The sequence below is a fragment of the Hyperolius riggenbachi genome, chromosome 11, assembly GCF_040937935.1.
Source record: "Hyperolius riggenbachi isolate aHypRig1 chromosome 11, aHypRig1.pri, whole genome shotgun sequence".
Taxonomy (NCBI): domain Eukaryota; kingdom Metazoa; phylum Chordata; class Amphibia; order Anura; family Hyperoliidae; genus Hyperolius; species Hyperolius riggenbachi.
Genome location: NC_090656.1, coordinates 5,288,004 through 5,307,128, shown reverse-complemented (window position 1 = coordinate 5,307,128; position 19,125 = coordinate 5,288,004). Strand labels below are relative to the sequence as shown.

Below are 19,125 nucleotides of genomic sequence, written 5' to 3'. Positions count from 1 at the left end.
GAAAAAAATTACTTATTTGCCTATGTTTGCACATATTTTAAATTTAAACAGAAAGCAAGATTGCAGCTCTCTTTTCTTGTGGAGCCTAAGTGTGTGAGAGCTGCAAGGATCAGTGGCTGTCAGCAGGAATAATTTGCATGCTCACCGGCAAATCATTACTGGTCTGAAGCTCAGCCCCCTCCATCGGCAAAACCACCATGGCTGTTTTTTTTCTTAAAGTGTTCCAAAGCTGTGGCCACCCCTACTTGTACTGTCTTAGCTCCAGTAAAACCTAGACGATTACTGTGCTGGGGTTGGACTGCGGCAATGCAGGTGGGCAGGGACGGATCTATGGGGGGGCGAGCGGGTATCTTGCCCCAGGCGCAGTTTGTTGAATTCTTAAAAAGGCGGCAAAATTTGGATGGGGAATGGCAGTTTAGGCGCCAAAACCTGTCCTTGCCCCAGGCGCAATTTGGTCTAGATCCGTTCCTGCAGGTGGGGGTGGCCCAAGTACTTTGGAACTGTCGGATAAAAATAGCTGAAGTGTTCTGGCCAATGGGGCGGAGTTTCGGACCTGTAGTGATTAACGGGCGAGCGGGTGAGTTATTGCAGCTGACACCTGCCGATCCTTGGAGCTCTAACACAGAGACTTACATTAAGGGCTCTTTATCAATGTAGAGTCTTCATCCTCTTTAACCACTTAATGACAATCAGACTTATAAAAACATCCTGATAGAGACTCTTAACAGCTCCAGGATGTTTTTATAAGTCAAAGAGTGCTGCTGGCTCTTTGCGTCTGCACATGCGTGCTCCCGCGAGTGTGTACGTGAGATTAGTGGGGTAAAAAACTCCATAGAAAAAATACACCTTTATTTCCAAATGATATATTGTCACCATACTTTGTACTAGGGACAAAATTAAAATCTTGTGATAACCAGGACAAATAGGCGGATAAATTGTGTGGGTTTTATGCCCGGTAGCAGTGTTTATATTAAAACTATAGGGGATGAAATTGGAGAAATACTGTATTTTTTCATTTTTTTCCCTTGTTTTTCCCTTTAAAATGTATAGAAAATAAAGTAATGACTGAAAACAAATCTCAACCCCATAAAGCCTAATTGGTGGTGGAAAAAAAACAAGATATAGGTAATTTCATTGTGATTAGTAGTGATTAAGCTATTGGCAAATGAAAGGGATGAGCACTGAAAGGTGAAAATCGCTCTTGTCCGTTAGGGCAGAAACCGCTCTGGGGTGAAATGGTTAGGAGTACCGCACTAGCACCTGATTGGGGGGTGCAGGACATGTGATTGGTTACCTGGCCAGCACTAGCACCTGATTGGGGGGGCGCAGGACATGTGATTGGTTACCTGGCCAGCACTTGCACCTGATTGGGGGGGCGCAGGACATGTGATTGGTTACCTGGCCAGCACTTGCACCTGATTGGGGGGCGCAGGACATGTGATTGGTTACCTGGCCAGCACTTGCACCTGATTGGGGGGTGCAGGACATGTGATTGGTTACCTGGCCAGCACTAGCACCTGATTGGGGGGGCGCAGGACATGTGATTGGTTACCTGGCCAGCACTTGCACCTGATTGGGGGGCGCAGGACATGTGATTGGTTACCTGGCCAGCCTGTTAGTGAATTCCTTTACTCTCCGCACCTCCTCTTCATCGTTCAGGTCCAGAATCATGATGCAGTGGAAATTCCCATCGCCAACGTGGCCGGCTATCGGGCCTGCCGAAATACAACATTGTACATCCTCAGCACGCGTGACATGCGGACAGTGAGACATTCTCATTTCTAATGACGCTGAGACGCTGTGTAAAATGTCAATAAAAACAGAATGCGATGATTTACAAATCATGTAACCGTTCCAGCACGCTGTAGCCTAACAGGACCTTCACTTTCCTCCCGATCCCCTCCATAGTGCTGCTGTGCCCCTCTGAAAGCTTGCTGATGGGACCAGTCGTGGGCTACTGAGCATGTGCAGGGCATGGGCAGCACGGAGGCATAGTGGTTAGCGCTAGCGGTTTCCTCCGGGCACCCCGGTTTCCCCCCCACATCCCAAAAACATAAAAATAATTTAATTTGCTCCCCGCTAAATTGGCCCTAGACTACAATACATACACTACATGATGCATACATAGGCATATGACTATGGTAGGGATTAGATTGTGAGCTCCTCTGAGGGACAGTTAGTGACAAGACTATATATACTCTGTACAGCGCTGCGGAAGATGTTGGCTCTATACAAGTACTAAATAATAATGTGCGCCCGCTTGCCTCCTCAATCGCACTTCCATAGCCTGGCGCATTCTCTGCATGCATAGTTCCTGAACGTTTGATTATGCATGCGCAGAACGCCATTGTGGAGTCTTGCTGCCAAAGCCGTGCATGCTCAGTCAGTGATCTTTCAGAGGGGTGGAGCAACAGTTTGGGAAGAAGGCCGTGCATGCGCAGTCAGTGATCTTTCAGAGGGGCGGAGCAACGGTTCGGGAGGAAGGCGAGGGTCCTGTTGCAGCGGTAGGGAACCTTCGCTCTCTAGCTGTGATAAAACTACAAATCCCAGCATGCATTTGGGGGGGAGGGACTGGAAGAACCGCAGGTAAGTAAAATAGAACGTGTTGCCCTGCCTCAGGCTCATTTTAATTGATAATAGTGCAGACAGCACAGGGGCAGGTTTACCATTCTGCTACATCACCTCTTCTTTCAACAACACTTGAAAACTGAGGAGACTAATTGCTATAGTGCGAAGGGACATGTTGCCCCATTCTTGCCTTATATAGGATTTCGGCAGCTCAGGACTCCATTGCATTTTATGCTTCATAATGCGGCAAATGTTTTCAGTGGGTGCAAGGTTTGAACTACAGGCAGGACAGTTTAGTATCCTCTTAGTTTCTTTGGTGCCTCTGGGAAATCATGCAGAGCAGACGGGGCAGCAGGAGCAGACAGAGCTAACAAACTTGTAAGTTTCCAGTTTGAATTTTACATACCCGTCTTTCCCTGAAAATAAGACAGTGTCTTATATTAATTTTTGCTCCAAGAAGTGTGCTAGGGCTTATTTTCAGGGGATGTCTTATATGGGCACTGCATGATATGACCCATGCTGGCTGCCTCTGCTTGCTGCTCATTGTAATGTCACAGTGCCGATCAGGCATCTGTCATGTCATACCTGCACACAGTTGATAAACCTGCTGTGTGCAAGAATGACATGACAAGTGCCTGATTAGCACTGCATGATGTGTCCCCACGCTGGCCGCCTGTGTGGACACTCTGTCCAGCCTCCAGCCTGTCTCCCTGCTCCCCTGCATTAAGTGTTGCCCCCCTTCTGACATGTGGCAGCTCTGTCCCAACTCCTAGCCTGTGTCTCGCACCCTGTTTTAAGTGCCCCCCCCCCCCGTGTGGCCGCTCTGTCCCCTGTCTGTGTCCCCCGCTCCCCGTGCATGTTACATGTAATGGCAGCCAGCGTGTCTTACTGTATCTATGCTGCCCGGAGATCGCCAACGTCCTTGCTTCTCCCTCTAGTAATGATGACGTCATCTACACAAGCGCCAGTTACTAGAGGGAGAAGCAAGGATGTCAGCGATCTCCGGGCAGCATAGACACAGTAAGACATGCTGGCTGCCGTTACATGTAACATGCACAGGGGGCGGGAAAGAGCGGCCACACCGGGGGCACTTAAAACAGGGGAGCGAGACACAGGCTGGGAGTTGGGACAGACATGCGGCTGGGGATGTAATGTGGGTTTGGGGAAGGTCTTATAGTCGGAGGATGCCTTATATTAAACAAATGAATGAAATTTCAGCTAGGTCTTATAATTAGAGGATGTCTTACTTTAGGGGAAAGACTGTATAAGAAATGTGTGCTGCCTGGCTCTCGTCGTGCTCAGAACCAGCATACCTACCATGAGACATGCGCTGCAGCTTCACAGGGTGGGACACCGTTCCAAGGGGGACACAAGCAGGACATAAGTGGGACAAGGGGCACACAAAAGTTACAAGGGGACCCAATGGAGACACGAGGTGCAAGTAGGACACTAGGGACATAAAGCACAAGGGGGGGGGGGGACTCCAGAGGTACAAGGGGGAGCAGTTCCACAAGATGCCCCTGCACCATGGCTTTTTGCCCTCTAAAACTAGGTGTGTCTTATGGAAAAAAATACACACACTCACACTCTCACACTCTATGCACAGCATTGGTGGTCTCCAGACAGTGGTTCTCAAACCTGTCCTCGTCACTCCCCAATGGTGCATGTTCTGCAGGCAACCTCCCCTCTGCACAGGTGGAGTAATCAGTGTCTCAGCTACATGGAACCACTTAGCTGAGAGACACTAATTACCCCACCTGTGCATAGGGGAGGTTGCCTGCAAAACATGCACCGGTTTGAGAAACACTGTTCTAAAGGATACCCTCTTCATAGGTAAGCATCTGTTTTATTTTCTTTTTTGTATTAGGTTCCCCTACACTTTAAATGCAGGTTTTAAATGATTTGCGATTGATTCCATTTTGTTTTTACTTACCTATCACACAGCATGTCCGGTAGCCGGGTTGTATGACGGTGGTGTGAATGCGGTCACTGTTCCTGGTACATCTTGTGCAGTTATATAGACTGGTAATACAGTTATCACATGTTATTTACCTATCACACAGCATGTCCGGTAGCCGAGTTGTATGACGGTGGTGTGAATGCGGTCACTGTTCCTGGTACATCTTGTGCAGTTATATAGACTGGTAATACAGTTATCACATGTTATTTACCTATCACACAGCATGTCCGGTAGCCGGGTTGTATGACGGTGGTGTGAATGCGGTCACTGTTCCTGGTACATCTTGTGCAGTTATATAGACAGGTAAATCACATGTGATAACTGTATTACCAATCACACAGCATGTCCGGTAGCCGGGTTGTATGACGGTGGTGTGTGTGTGCGGTCACTTTGCCTGGTGTATCTTGTGCAGTTATACAGACTGGAAATAGACAGTTATCACATGTGATGTAGGTAGAAGAACCCACCTGTAAGATGATTCTGTATCATGTCCTCTTTGGCCTCCATTATGATTTGGGGAAGTTTGGAGATGGGGACGCACACATCAGTGGAATAACCCTATGAGAGATAATGCTAAATTATCATTACTAAACTATAATTGTTATAACTCCAGCAGCTTCAAATGTATTAATATTCCTTTCTTCTGGCATAACGTCCCCTGTATAGATCACCCTAAGCCTTGGCAAGTCCACTGGTCTGCATTACTGTGTGACATCTCTTCAGGTGGGACAATGGCATGCATGTACCAGTACTTTTGATGTGAGGTCTTTTTGACACAAGCTTAAAGGACAACCGAGGTGACGTGTGACATGATGAGATAGACATGTGTATGTATAGTGCCAAGCACACAAATAACTATGCTGTGTTCCTTTTTTTCTTACTCTGCCTGAAAGAGTTAAACATCAGGTATGTAAGTGGCAGTTCCTGTCTGAGTCAAGACTGAGCCAGACTACAGCGTGACCCTCACTGATGAGAAATTATAGCTTTATTGGCATGACCAAGCTTCATACATGCATTGCCAAAGCGGGGGAGGGGGAATAGGGCTACAGTGGGTTAATGGCTGGATGGTGTAATGGTTAAGGGCTCTGCCTCTGACACAGGAGACCAGGGTTCGAATCCCGGCTCTGCCTGTTCAGTAAGCCAGCACCTATTCAGTAGGAGACCTTAGGCAAGTCTCCCTAACACTACTACTGCCTATAGAGCACGTCCAAGTGGCTGCAGCTCTGACGCTTTGAGATATAAATGTTATTTGTCTTGTCTTGTCTTAACACCAGAGGTTCTGGATGTAAGCCTGGCTTCAGGGCCATAAAGAGATAATTTGCATATTTGGGAGAGAAGCATCATGGTAAACCACAGTTGCTCCCTTAAAGGAATATTGTAGGGGGGTGGGGGGAAAATGAGTTGAACTTACCCAGGGCTTCTAATGGTCCCCCGCAGACATCCTGTGCCCGCGCAGCCACTCACCGATGCTCCGGACCCGCCTCCGGTTCACTTCTGGAATTTCAGACTGCGCAAGCGCAATACACTCCTGGTGACATCAGCTATTACAGGGGATCGAGTGCGGAAGGAAAGCGAATATTCCCCCAAGACAAAAGATCACCTGTGAATGAATTAACATGCCTCCAATCACGAGGCATCTTGATTCATGAAAACGGAACAACGCAAAATGTAAAAAAAAAATAATCGAGAAATTCCTGGTATCTTCCAGGAGGCGGCATAGCACCACCTAGTGGCCAAAAAATAAAATTAAAGTAGTAAAAAAAAAAAATCACACATTACACATTTAATAAAGCCTCCCCTGTAGCAAAAAAAACAAAACAAAAAACCACCTGTGTAAAAATCACAGTTTTAAATAAATAGTTACCTTAGGGACTAAACTTTTTAATATGTATGCTGTGAGGGTATATTACTGTTATCTTTTGCCTATATGGGCTTGTAAATAGTGATGGACGCAAAACTGAAAAAATGCACCTTTATTTCAAAATAAAATATTGGCGCCATACATTGTATTAGGGAAATATTTTAAACGTTGCAATAACCGGGACAAATGGGCAAATAAAGTGTGTGGGTTTTATGCACAGTAGAACATTTTATTTTAAAACTATAATGGTTGAAAACTAAGAAATAAAGAATTTTGACAATTTTTTTCTTATTATTCCCATTAAAGAGACACTGAAGCGAAAAAAAATATATGATATAGTGAATTGGTTGTGTACTATGAATAATTACTAGAAGATTAGCAGCAAAGAAAATATCCTCATATTTTTATTTTCAGGTATACAGTGTTTTTTCTAACATTGCATCATTCTCTAATATGTGCAGATTACACAACACTCTGCATTCAAAATGATTCTTTCAGAGCAGTCTGTGAACTAATGACCTCTCCTCTGGCAGAGAAAAAGTAATTAGTTCACTTACAGTTGAGATAATAAAAGTCAGATAACAGCCCTCTCCAGGACTTTGAAAGTCGTAGAGATTAATGGCTTTTTTGCATAGAGATAACAACTAGAGTTTCTTAACTCTTCCTGTACTGGAAACAATTAGACTGATATATCTGATCTTAATGTTTTATTTCTTAGCTGTACTACACATACAAATCATAATATCATCATTTTTTTCACTTCAGTGTCTCTTTAAAATGCATTTAGAATAAAATAACTCTTAGTGAAATGCACCACCAAAAGAAAGCCTAATTGGTGGAAAAAAAAACCCAAGATATAGATCATTTCATTGTGATAAGTAGTAATAAAGTTATTGGCGAATGAATGAATGAAAGGCCTGCTGAGTCCTGACAGGGGAAAATTGCTTCTGTCCTAGGGGGTGAAAACACCTGCGGGTTGAAGTGGTTAAGAAGACAGAATGATGGTGGCACTCTGTAAATACAAGTACAGTGGGCACTTACCCGACACCCGGGGCGCAGGGCAAGGCTGGCATACCAGGCATTGTGCCGGGCAGTCCACAGCTGGTTTCGCTGTTCCTGGTCTTGGGCCCAGGTGAAGTCAGAGCCGCCGTTTAGCCCTGTTATTTCCTCTGTACAAAAAGAGAAGATTGGCAGAGCTTGGCAAGGAGTAAGAGATCTTCTATCACTATACTGACTGCCCCACATACACACCAAGGACGAGAGCTGATCAGCTGCATTTACTGTAGTTACTGTATTTTATATCCCATCACTGCCGTAAAAAGAGCCTTACTGAAAAAACTGTACATATAAGTGTGACCCTAGCATCCATGAACCGTCGCTGCCAGAAAAACGTCACCTGAAACAATCAAATATGTCCGCTTGACCTGGCAATACCCATACTGGTTTTAAAGTGAACCCGAGGTGAGAGTGATATGGAGGCTGCCATATTTATTTCCCTTTAAGCAACACTAGTTGCCTGTTGCAGATGTGTCTGAATAACGCCAGAAAAAAAGGTGTGTAGGTGTAGGTGTGTGTGTGTGTGTAAAGATGTTCATGAGATGCAAGTTAGTCTGGCTTTCATGCAAATGAAATTGTATGTTCTTGAAGGTGGACCAATCAGAATGGTCAGGAAATGTTTTTGATTGGCACAATTTAATACTGCATGACATCTGTCAGCAGCTGTCATTGTTTGTTTCTTATTGTCACTCAGAATGATCACAAAAACTCTGTGTGGGTGATAAAGACTAACGGTTGTGCAGCCCGTGAGGACTTGGGCATACACGGTGTCTGCAGGGCCACTGCTGGCAGCTTCAAAGGGACTGAACAAAGTAAAAATCTTTCATACATACCTGGGGCTTCCTCCAGCCCCCTCTGCCTGGATCGCTCCCACGCCGCCGTCCTCAGCTGCCCGCAGCTTCGTGAACCGGGTCCTATCACTTCCGTCAGTCGGATGTGGGTCTACGCAGGAGAAGCGGGTGCCCTTGCCAATTGCCTAGATTGCCTAATCCTAGATCAGCCATGTGAATCAGAATCAGAAAACTTTATTCGCCAAGTGCGACCGTGTCACACCCGGAATTTCTTGTGGTTACATGGCAGAGACAAAGAGAGTAGAGAACAGACAGTACAAGCAAGCATCAATACATACAAACATAGTGGGGATAACATTGCACTAAAACGGGGCATCGGGGCTGGACCATGTCCTTAGGGGTTCGCATATGGGAGGGTGAGTGAGTTCAAGAGAAGGACCGCCTGAGGGAAGAAAGAATTCCTGTGCCTTGTGGTTTTGGTGAGACAAGTCCTGAGGCGGCTGCCAGAGGGTAAGCGGTTGAAGTAGCGCCAGCCGGGATGTGAGGGGTCGTTCAGTATCTTATACGCCCTTCCCCGCAAACGGTTGGTGTGTAGGAGGTCCAGGGGTGGCAGAGGTGACCCAATGATCCTCTCCGCAGTGTTGATGACTCTTTGAAGTTTCATCCTGTCACCTGCGGTAGCGCCTGCGTACCAGATGACAATGGAGGAGCAGAGGATGGACTCAGGTTCTCAGGCATATTGATGACACTCCATCCGGGCCTGAGGCCTTTCTGGGGTTTAGCTTCCAGAGCTGTTTTAGAACGTCCGCCTCCTGGAGCGTGATAGGCGCAGCATTGGTGCAGGCAGGCTGGGGGAAGGCCAGTGGTGTGAGGGCCAGGACCCCGGGGGGGGGGGGGGTACCGGATCTGCCTCAAAGCGGCAGTAGAACTTGTTGAGTTCCTCCGCGAGTTCCACGCTAGGAGGTGCGTGCTGGGGGGGGGGGGTTTGAAATTGGCGGCTGCTTTGAGGCCTTTCCAGACTTCTCGTGGGTTGTTGGAGCGGAGGTTGAGGCTCAGCTTGTTCGAGTACGCCCGTTTAGCTTCCTTTATTTCTCGATTGAGGGTGTTTCTGGCTGCTCTGAACTCCTCCGAGGAACCAGATCTGTGTGCTTCCTCCTTGATTAAACGAAGCCTGAGCAGTTTGCCATTGAACCATGGCTTATTATTGGGGAAGACTTTGAAGGTCTTTGTGGGGATGCAGGTCTCTTCACAGAAGCTAATGTAGGAGGTGACAATCTCTGCCCAATTTTCCAGGCAAGGTGCCTCCAGGGCTGACCAGTCTGTGCTCTCAAAGCAGTCCTGAAGCTCAGACTTGGCCTCCTCTGTCCATCTTTTAGCCATCCTGCGGGCAGGCTTGGTGGTCTCCAGCTGCCTCCTATAGGTGGGGATCAGGTTGATTAGGCAGTGGTCGGAGTTGCCCAGAGCAGCTCAGCGAGCCGATTTGTAGGCATCCTTGAGTACAGTGTAACAGTGGTCCAGGGTGTTCTTCTGTCTGGTGTGGCATGTGATGTGCTGTCTGTAACGTGCCAGTTCCAGGCGAAGGTTAGCTCTGTTAGGGCTCGTCTCCACTAGTGCGGCGTGCGTCTCGCAGACGCACGCCGCACTGAGCGGGTGGGCAGGATCGCAGGCGAATCCCATGAGCCGTGCCATGCACGGCTATGGGATTCGCAGCCTCCGCGGCGAATTCTGCGGGGGGTTCCGGGCGAATCGCTCCCGCAAGCGATTCCGCCGCGGCGTCGTCATCCCCTATGGCAGAGTTTCCCCGTGCGAATCATGTGCGGGGAATCTCTGCAGAATCGCCGGCGAAACCGCCCTAGTGGAAACGGGCCCTTAAAGTTCCCCAGGATGATGAAGAGGGAGTCCGGGAGGGCTGCCTCCCACCTGTGGATTATGTCGCTGAGCGTGCGCAGTGCAGCCTTGGTGTCAGCATCTGGAGGGATGTAAACCCCTACGAGAGCGTAGGATGAGAACTCTCTGGGTGAGTACACAGGCCTGCAGTTGATGATGAGGAGCTCTATGTCTGGGGAACAGTGCCTGTCCAGGACAGATGAGTTTGTGCACCAGGCAGTATTGGTGAAGAAGCAGATGCCACTCCCCCTCTTTTTTCCGGAGAGGAGCTGGTCGCGGTCCGCACGGAAGAGGTCGTATCCTGGAAGGAGAAGGGAGCTGTCGGGGATGTGAGCATTTAGCCAGGTCTCGGACGTGAAGCGGAGAACTGGGGTGTTACCGCCAGCTAAGTGTTTTCTTCCAAGTAAGATGAGCAGCTCGTCCAGCTTGTTCGGGAGAGAGCGGACCTTCGCTAGAAGGATAGCTGGGATGGGGGAACGCAGGCCCTTCCTTTTAAGCCTTGCCAGCGCGCCCGCCCTCTTCCCTCTGTAGCGATGCTTCCTGGGTTGCCACCTGGCGTTGCTGGTGAGGTGGCTGATGTGGGCCCAGACTGTGTCCCACAGAGATGATCCTTCCGACCTGTTGTCGGGGTGGGATTCCCACAGAGTGAGCTCTGTTCTGGAGTAGGTGGTGATGCTCCGCGGGGATGAGGAGAGTGGCATCCCCCTGGCCATGGTACCACGACCCGGGGGGTATCCACTTGAACAGATAGCAGAAACGTGGTGTGCGGTGAGGGCCAGGAGGAACAGGGTGCAATACACTGCACTGAGGCAGTTACAGCAACCAAGGGGATTGGGTTGGGGCACAGCGGATGAGAGAGTACCCCCGCAGCGGGATGACCCAGTCAGTCAGACGGTGACAAGACCCTAAGGTCCCAGGGCAGGAGCACAAGTCCTAAAAACAGAAGCACAGGTCTCAGAGCAGAGGCACAGTACACAACAACAGGGGCACAGTGTCCCAGAGCAGCAGCACAGGTCCCAGGGCAGGAGCTCAGAGTCACAGCCCAGGAGCACAAGGTGGAACAGTGCTGGGACAGCATAAGTGCAGGCAGGGTTGGGAAAGGGCCCTTTAAGTGTTACAGCCCCAGAGGCAGTGTGTGAGCAGCCCTCAAAAACAGCAGCTGCAGAGTTGAGGAGGGAGACCAAAGGGACATCGGTTGGCAGAACGAAAGCCTGCTCTCCAAGATGTCGGCACTGGCCCGTGCTCAGGGGGCTCTGGTGATGGAGACTGGGTGCCACATGCCCTGCATGCCGAGGGACCCGTGGAGATGGAGGATCCGCCTGGTCACAGGGGGGTTCTGCCGCTCTTAGAGCCGGCGGCGGCAGATCGGTCTTTGTGAGAGGCCACGTGGGTTGCACGTGGTCGGGCCTGCTGGAGGTGGCTGTGCGGGCTCCTGTTGTCTTGGAGCCAGAGGGCAGCGGTGGTGGGTCCCGGACAGACTGGCTACGGTGCGGCAGCAGAGAGGATGCAGCGCCGTGGAGAGAGACAGGGCACCTGGAGATCAGCTGCAGATGTACAGCGGTGATTGAGGCGGGATGTGCACTGTGTATGTCCAGACTGTGGTCTGTACGGTGGGTGTATGCTTTGTCTTGTATGTCCAGACTGTGGTCCAGAGCTGGGATGTACGGTGGGTGTATGCATTGTCTTGTATGTCCAGACTGTGGTCCAGAGCTGGGATGTACGGTGGGTGTATGCTTTGTCCTGTATGTCCAGACTGTGGCCCAGCGCTGGGATGTACGGTGGGTGTATGCATTGTCTTGTATGTCCAGACTGTGGTCCAGCGCTGGGATGTACGGTGGGTGTATACATTGTCTTGTATGTCCAGACTGTGGTCCAGCGCTGGGATGTACGGTGGGTGTATGCATTGTCTTGTATGTCCAGACTGTGGTCCAGCGCTGGGATGTACGGTGGGTGTATACATTGTCCTGTATGTTCAGACTGTGGTCCAGAGCTGGGATGTACGGTGGGTGTATGCATTGTCTTGTATGTCCAGACTGTGGTCCAGAGCTGGGATGTACGGTGGGTGTATGCATTGTCCTGTATGTCCAGACTGTGGCCCAGCGCTGGGATGTACGGTGGGTGTATGCATTGTCTTGTATGTCCAGACTGTGAGCAGGGGTCAGGGTGTACACTGGGGATATACAATGGGTAGATGGTGCCAACCTACCTGTCTGCTGGACTTGCTCCTTCACAGCAGCCTCCGTCCCATGGAACTCCAGGAAAAGCGTAGGTGAGACAACGTAATTCAGACCGCTATACTTATTGCACGCGTCAATCATGACGTCATCAAGAAACTCTGCAGGGACAGCACACATTTACATGTGAAATAAGTGCTAATGTATATTCATGGTAAGAGCATTAGCCTCCCTGGCGGTAAGCCCGAGCTGAGCTCGGGCTATGCCGCCGGGAGGCACCGCTCAGGCCCCGCTGGGCCGATTTGCATAATTTTTTTTTTGTTACACGCAGCTAGCACTTTGCTAGCTGCGTGTAACCTCCAATCGCCGCCGCCGATCTGCCACTATACCCGTCGCCGCAGCCCCCCCCCCCCCCCCCAGACCCCGTGCGCTGCCTGGCCAATCAGTGCCAGGCAGCGCTGTGGGGTGGATTGGATTCCCCTTTGACGTCACGACGTCGATGACGTCATCCCACCCCGTCGCCATGGCGACGGGGGAAGCCCTCCAAGAGATCCCGTTCTTTGAACGGGATCTCTTGATCTCCGTTCGCCGGCGGCGATCGGAGGGGCTAGGGGGATGCCGCTCAGCAGCGGCTATCATGTAGCGAGACATTGTCTCGCTACATAAAAAAAATAAAAATAAAAAAAAGGTATTTGCTGCACCCTGGCGGATTTTAACAAACCGCCATTACCCCAGGCTCAGCCTAAAATAAAACTTCCTTTCTGATAGACAAAGGGATGTATTTACTCTATGTAGATTGGTATTGAATAAACACAACTGTCAAAAATATTATATCTTTATTATCAAGTTTGTTATGTTTTTAAAGAGAAACCAGGAATTGAACTTCATCCCAATCAGTAGCTGACACCCCCTTTCCCAGGAGAAATCTTTTCCTATTCACAAACAGACCATCAGGGGACTCTGTATGGCTGATATTGTGGTGAAACCCCTCCCACAGTGTGATGTCAGGACCATGGTGCTGACATTACACTGAGGGAGCCTTGTTGCACTGTGGGAAATAACAGCTGTCTCCAACTGCCAAAACAGCAAGCAGCATCTCCTTCCAGTGACATCACCTGCCAGCAGTAAAAATGTCACCATGTGATAAATGTCAGAATGTAAATCAGGGAGAGGAAAGATTTTACAATGAGCAAACACTGACTAAATTATTAATACATAATTATTGCAAAAATTAAGCACTTTTGTGCATGACGTTATTTTCACTGGAGTTCCTCTTTAACCTCTTGACGACCAGCTAACGCCGAGTGGTGTAAACTGGTCGTCTGCGGGTTACCATGGAAACGGCCGCTCGATCGAGCGGCCTTTCCATGTCAGTTCACGGAGGGTGTCTCCGTGAACAGCCGGAGAGCCGCCGATAGCGGCTCGCCGGCAAAATGTAAACAGGCGGGGAAGAAATCCCCGCTGTTTACATCATACGGCGCTGCTGCGCAGCAGCGCCGTAAGTCAGATCGGCGATCCCCGGCCTCTGATTGGCCGGGGATCGCCGCCATATGATAGGCTGAAGCCTATCCCACAATGCGCAGGAGTCGGTTATCCGTCCTGCGCAGCCCAGCAAGGGAGAGGGAGGTAAGGGGAGGGAGGGAGCGCACAAAACGCTGCGGAGGGGGGCTTTGAGGAGCCCCCCCCCCCGCTACCCACTAATGGCCGGCGGCGATCAGACCCCCCCAGCAGGACATCCCCCTAGTGGGGAAAAAAGGGGGGTAGTCTGATCGCCCTGCTGCACTGCTGATCGGTGCTGCGGGCTGTAGAGCCCACGCAGCACCGATCAGTGAAAATTCCCCTGGTCGGCAAGTGGTTAAGTAATCTCAAGAAACTGTAAAGCTGCCCACACATCAGCCGATTTCACGGGCCAATCGACTGACCAATCTTATCGATGGAAAGTTGATGCTCGATTGGGTGTGTGGTGGTAACAGCACTTGATATTGTGACGCTCAACTTGCCTGACAGACCCATTGTCAGGTCTGGATCTACCTTACAGGAGCCTATAGGCACAGATGTCCTGGCACCCTAGACTCCGCCCTCCATGCATGCAGGCCTGGATTTACCTGACAGGAGCCTATAGGCACAGATGTCCTGGCACCCTAGACTCCGCCCTCCATGCATGCAGGCCCAGATTTACATCACAGGAGCCTATAGGCACAGATGTCCTGGCACCCTAGACTCCGCCCTCCATGCATGCAGGCCTGGATTTACATCACAGGAGCCTACAGGCACAGATGTCCCGGCACCGTAGACTCCGCCCTCCATGCATGCAGGCCCAGATTTACATCACAGGAGCCTATAGGCACAGATGTCCTGGCACCCTAGACTCCGCCCTCCATGACCCTACAAACCCCCACCGAACCGCACCACAAGTGTGCTGGCTGTCCCAGTTGTTATTTCTCCTTTACTTCCCTTGCCTGTCATAAGTATCTACAGATGTCCCTTCATATTAGTTAGTCAGAAGTACCCTCAATATTAAGTATCTAGAGGTGGCCCTGACTGAAGGGAGATCTCGTCAGTGGAATGCCGAGAGCTGGGTTAGTAACCTCTCATATACACGCTTATCAGGAGTCAGGACTCTTCATAGGGAAGGAGGGGGAGGCACAAGGGGAGGGAAGTGAGCCGCCTTTCCATTATCAGGCGCCTGTAGGCATGTGCCTACACTGCCTTATGGTAAATCCGGCCCTGCTGCCCTGCTCATTGTTGTCGTTGGCTATATTTTTTACAACCATTGTCGTTTAAAATGACGAAATCTGTGGATTGGACGTTTGAAATAACTTTCGTATAGCATGTGTACATAACTTTAGGCTTTAAAGTGTACGCAAACCGAATCGCAGGTACAAAACCACATACTTTATAAGAGGGAAATCTCTGGAGCCTAATCAGGCTTCCCACGGCATCCTCTGGGCCCCCGTTACCCCTCGCAGACCCTCCAAACATTACCGACAAGGGCTTGATGGTGATCGGGGCCACAAGCTGGAGTACAGCCGCGCATGCACAGTGAGCTGGAGTCGCCCTGTGCACAAGCAGCCCCAACGCGGCTTAAACATGGACGCCCTCATGCCAGATGAGCACCAGAGAGTGGCAGGACCATGCCGAGGGAAGCTGTCTCTATAGGTTCCCTCTCTTTAGGTAGGTATGAATTATCAGGTTCTTTTTAATGATCTGCATTAATCAGCAGTAACGTAACCATTATACAGGTAGTCCCCGACTTACGAACGACCCGCTGATACGAATGCCCACCGACCCGCCGTGATGACGTCACGCAGCCCGGGGACTACCTCTTGTGCCCCCTTTCCTAAAGCAGAGTATGCGCAGCAGCAGCTACTACAAGTCTCACCTCATCCATGGCGGCTCCGGGCCAATCAGTGGCGTCCTCTCTCCCCTCAGCATTCCTCCCAGCGGCTTCCCTAGTGTTGCGTAATGATGCAATAAAAAATAGCCCCCGCAGCTCCTTCTGATTGCGTCATTACGTGACGCTACTAGTGAAGCCGCTGGAAGGAATGGTGAAGGGAAAGAGGATGTCGCTGATTGGCCTGGAGCTGCCATGGATGCGGTGAGACTTGTAGTGGCTTCCGCTGCGCATACTCTGCTTTAGGGGCCAGAAGAGGCACAATGGAGACACAGAGGGGGCAGAGATGACACACTGCAAGCACGGGACAGAGAAGGCACAGCGTTCCGACTTGAAAACGGATTCAGGTTAAGAACGAACCTACAGTCCCTATCTGGTTTGTTAACTGGGGACTACCTGTAGATAATAAGTGGGGTCTTCATTTCATTCTCTCAATCAGATCTCATTCATTGCATGGCACAATGCTTTTATACATCACATGACACATTATTAGGTCTCCTATACATCATACACTATCAGACCTCACCGATTCGGGCAATGGGGACTCCACACTGCAGGATCTGTACTGTACTGTCCACTGCGGCCTGGACGCTGGGAAAAGCACACACGGCTGCCATCGTTGCCTCTGGCACCCCGTGCAGGCGCAGGGTGGCTTTGGTGATGATGCCCAGCGTACCCTCCGAGCCCACAAACATGCTGGTGAGGTTGTAGCCCGCTGACGTCTTTCTGCAGCAGAAAACCAGGAGAATATTTCAGTAACTGTGAAGCACAATGTCCCAGTGCTCTGCTTCATTTCACTCCCAATACCATGTCACTAAATGTCCCGCCCTCAGCTTAAAGGGAAGGTCCGAGCAATTTCAAAATAAAAAATACACCTACCTGGGGCTTCCTCCATCCCCTAGCAGCCCTCCTGTGCCCTCGCCGCAGCTCCGGTGGCTCCCGGTCCCCTCCGGTGGAGATGCTGACCTCGCCAGGTCGGCTTCCTGGTCGGCTTCTTCTGCGCTCCAGCATGCAGCTCACTGGTCGCGCTGACGTCATCCGGACTGTACAGCGCAGGCCTACTACGCCTGCGCAATACAGTCGGAATGATGTCAGTGCGACTCTGAGAGACACCCGCGTAGGCACCATAGACATCCTGCGCCGGAGGGGACCCCGGGCCCGTGGGCCCTACCTTAGATATCTAATATGTGGATAAATTATCCGCCCTGAGTCTACCTACATATTGGACACCCAACACACATTATTTACAGTGGCTGGCTAGTGTACTGGTTAAGGACACCGCCTTTGTCATGGGAGACCAGAGTTTCGAATCCTGGTCAGTACCTATTCAGTAAGGAGTCCTTAGGCAAGACTCCCTAACACTGCAGGGTGGCCTCTTGAATCCGACAAGAGAAAAGTACTATACAAATGTTTGGATAATGTAGCCTCGTCATATAGGACACATACCGGAATCTTCTGTCCTTGCCCGCCGTGTCCAGCACGCGTCCATCAGGCAGAACCACCTCCATATTGATGACGTTGTCGCGCATTGTGCCATAGCGCACGGCGTTGGTACCGGAGGCGCTGGTGGCAGCCATGCCACAGAGAGAGGCGTCCGCTCCTGGATCTAAGAGGACAAATTGATATTTTCTTTGAAGTCCTACATTCTTCCCATCATTAGGCATCAATAGACAAGAGGATCATTCTGATCTCAGGTAGAGATGGCCTGAATGCTTCGCCGGCGAACAGTATTCGGCGAAGATCGGGTATTCCCACTCAATGCGCTATTTGACCCGCCCCCATACATCATCATTGGGTTAAACATTGACCCCTTACATCACAGTCAGCAGGCACATGGCAGTCAATCAGCCTGCACTCCCTCACGGACCGCCCTGTCCCCTCTAAAAATGCATCAGTGCCCGCCATGTTCCAGTCTGTCTTTGGCTGGAATAGAGAGTAAAGGGGCCCATACACCTAACGATTCTCCTACCGATATACAGCAGATTCGATTACTGTGATCGAATCTGCTGTGAAATCGTCGCTCAAACGCTGACAGAACGATCAATTTCCGTCCGAAATCAATCATTCCCATCGATCCATCCGTGCGGCAGATTTTTCTCAGTCGACGGCGGGTCAGGAGTGCGTCGATAGCGGCGTTCAAATGCCCGACGACCAACGCAATACAGCGAAGATACATTACCTGTTCCGGCCGGCACGACTCCCCCGGTCTCCGCTGTCTTCTTCTCCGCTCCAGGGCTGCAGCTTCACTGAACTTCCTGTCCCGGCAGAAAGTTTAAACAGTAGAGCGCCCTCTACTGTTTAAACTTCCCCTGGACAGGAAGTTCTGTGAAGCCAGCCGGACCAAAAACCAGCACAGAGAAGAAGACAGCGGAGACCGGGGGAGTCGCGCCGGCCGGATCAGGTAATGTATAGCTGGCGGGCAGCAGCAGCACCACCAGCACCACAGATTGTGGTCGGTTTCATGCTGAAATCGATTCACAATCTGTTTGCAGTAAAGGCAGCCATACGATCCCTCTCTGATCAGATTCTATCAGAGAGGGATCTATCTGTTGGTCGAATCTGATGGCAAATCGACCAGTGAATGGCTACCTTAAGGGACAGAGCTTGCTGGAGATAAGGAAAGCGTTAGCTAGGGTTGTTTATTTTGATCCTCATTGACTGATTGCTGTTTAATCACCCCAAACAGCCCTTCTGGGGGCTACTCCATCCTTCTCCAGTTTTTGTTGTTGTTGTTTTTGTGTGTGTGTGACACTGCACAGCCCACAGCCAGCCACCATTGTGCCCAGTGCCCACTACAAGCACAATAGTGCTCCAGAGCCTCTGTTATTATCACTAAATTGTGTTTGAACTGTTGCAGCATATTCTCAGTGTCTGTGCACAGACAACACACTGGTACTGACCCACACCTGTGTCCACCTCCAGTGATATTAGTTAATTGTGTGCGTTCCACACATTTGGTCTGTTAGTGTAAAGCAGGCACAACCCTTACATTACCACTCTGGACATTTAAAAGCAGCCCTTTACCTCAAATGTAGGAATGTACTGTGACTTCTGCCCATTAGGGATTAAAACCCAACTCTGCGTCATCCCTGTAATTTTTGGAGAGACTTTTGGCATGGGCCCCCCTCCGGCATGCCCCTGTCCAGGCGTTGGACCCCTTGAAACAACTTTTCCATCACCTTTGTGGCCAGAAACAGTCTTTGTAGGTTTTAAAATTTACCTGCCCATTGAAGTCTATGGAGATTTGCCTGTTCATGAACATTTGCGGAAGTTCGCGTTTGTGAACGGAAAATTAACCGCAGCAGCCATAACACTCATTATGGGACCCGGTTCAGGAGAGGGGCCCGGGAGAGCGCTCTTCCGATAACTCCTCCACCTCCCTTGTTATTTTTCCCACAAACCTTCATTGGTGGCATAGTGATGGTGCTATATTC

At 50.1% G+C, this 19,125-nt stretch overlaps 1 protein-coding gene across 3 annotated transcripts in view; it reads right to left on the bottom strand.

Moving 5' to 3' along the window:
- LDHD (lactate dehydrogenase D) overlaps window positions 1-19,125 on the bottom strand; it is a 324,776-nt gene that overhangs the window by 1,169 nt on the left and 304,482 nt on the right. For all 3 annotated transcript variants that reach the window (XM_068259950.1, XM_068259951.1, XM_068259949.1), the window contains 6 exons: window positions 17,138-17,297; window positions 16,218-16,417; window positions 12,330-12,458; window positions 7,431-7,558; window positions 4,996-5,086; window positions 1,604-1,715 (listed from right to left, as the gene is read on the bottom strand). In XM_068259950.1, the coding sequence (XP_068116051.1) occupies window positions 1,604-1,715; window positions 4,996-5,086; window positions 7,431-7,558; window positions 12,330-12,458; window positions 16,218-16,417; window positions 17,138-17,297 (820 nt within the window). The remainder of the gene's footprint in view (window positions 1-1,603; window positions 1,716-4,995; window positions 5,087-7,430; window positions 7,559-12,329; window positions 12,459-16,217; window positions 16,418-17,137; window positions 17,298-19,125) is intronic.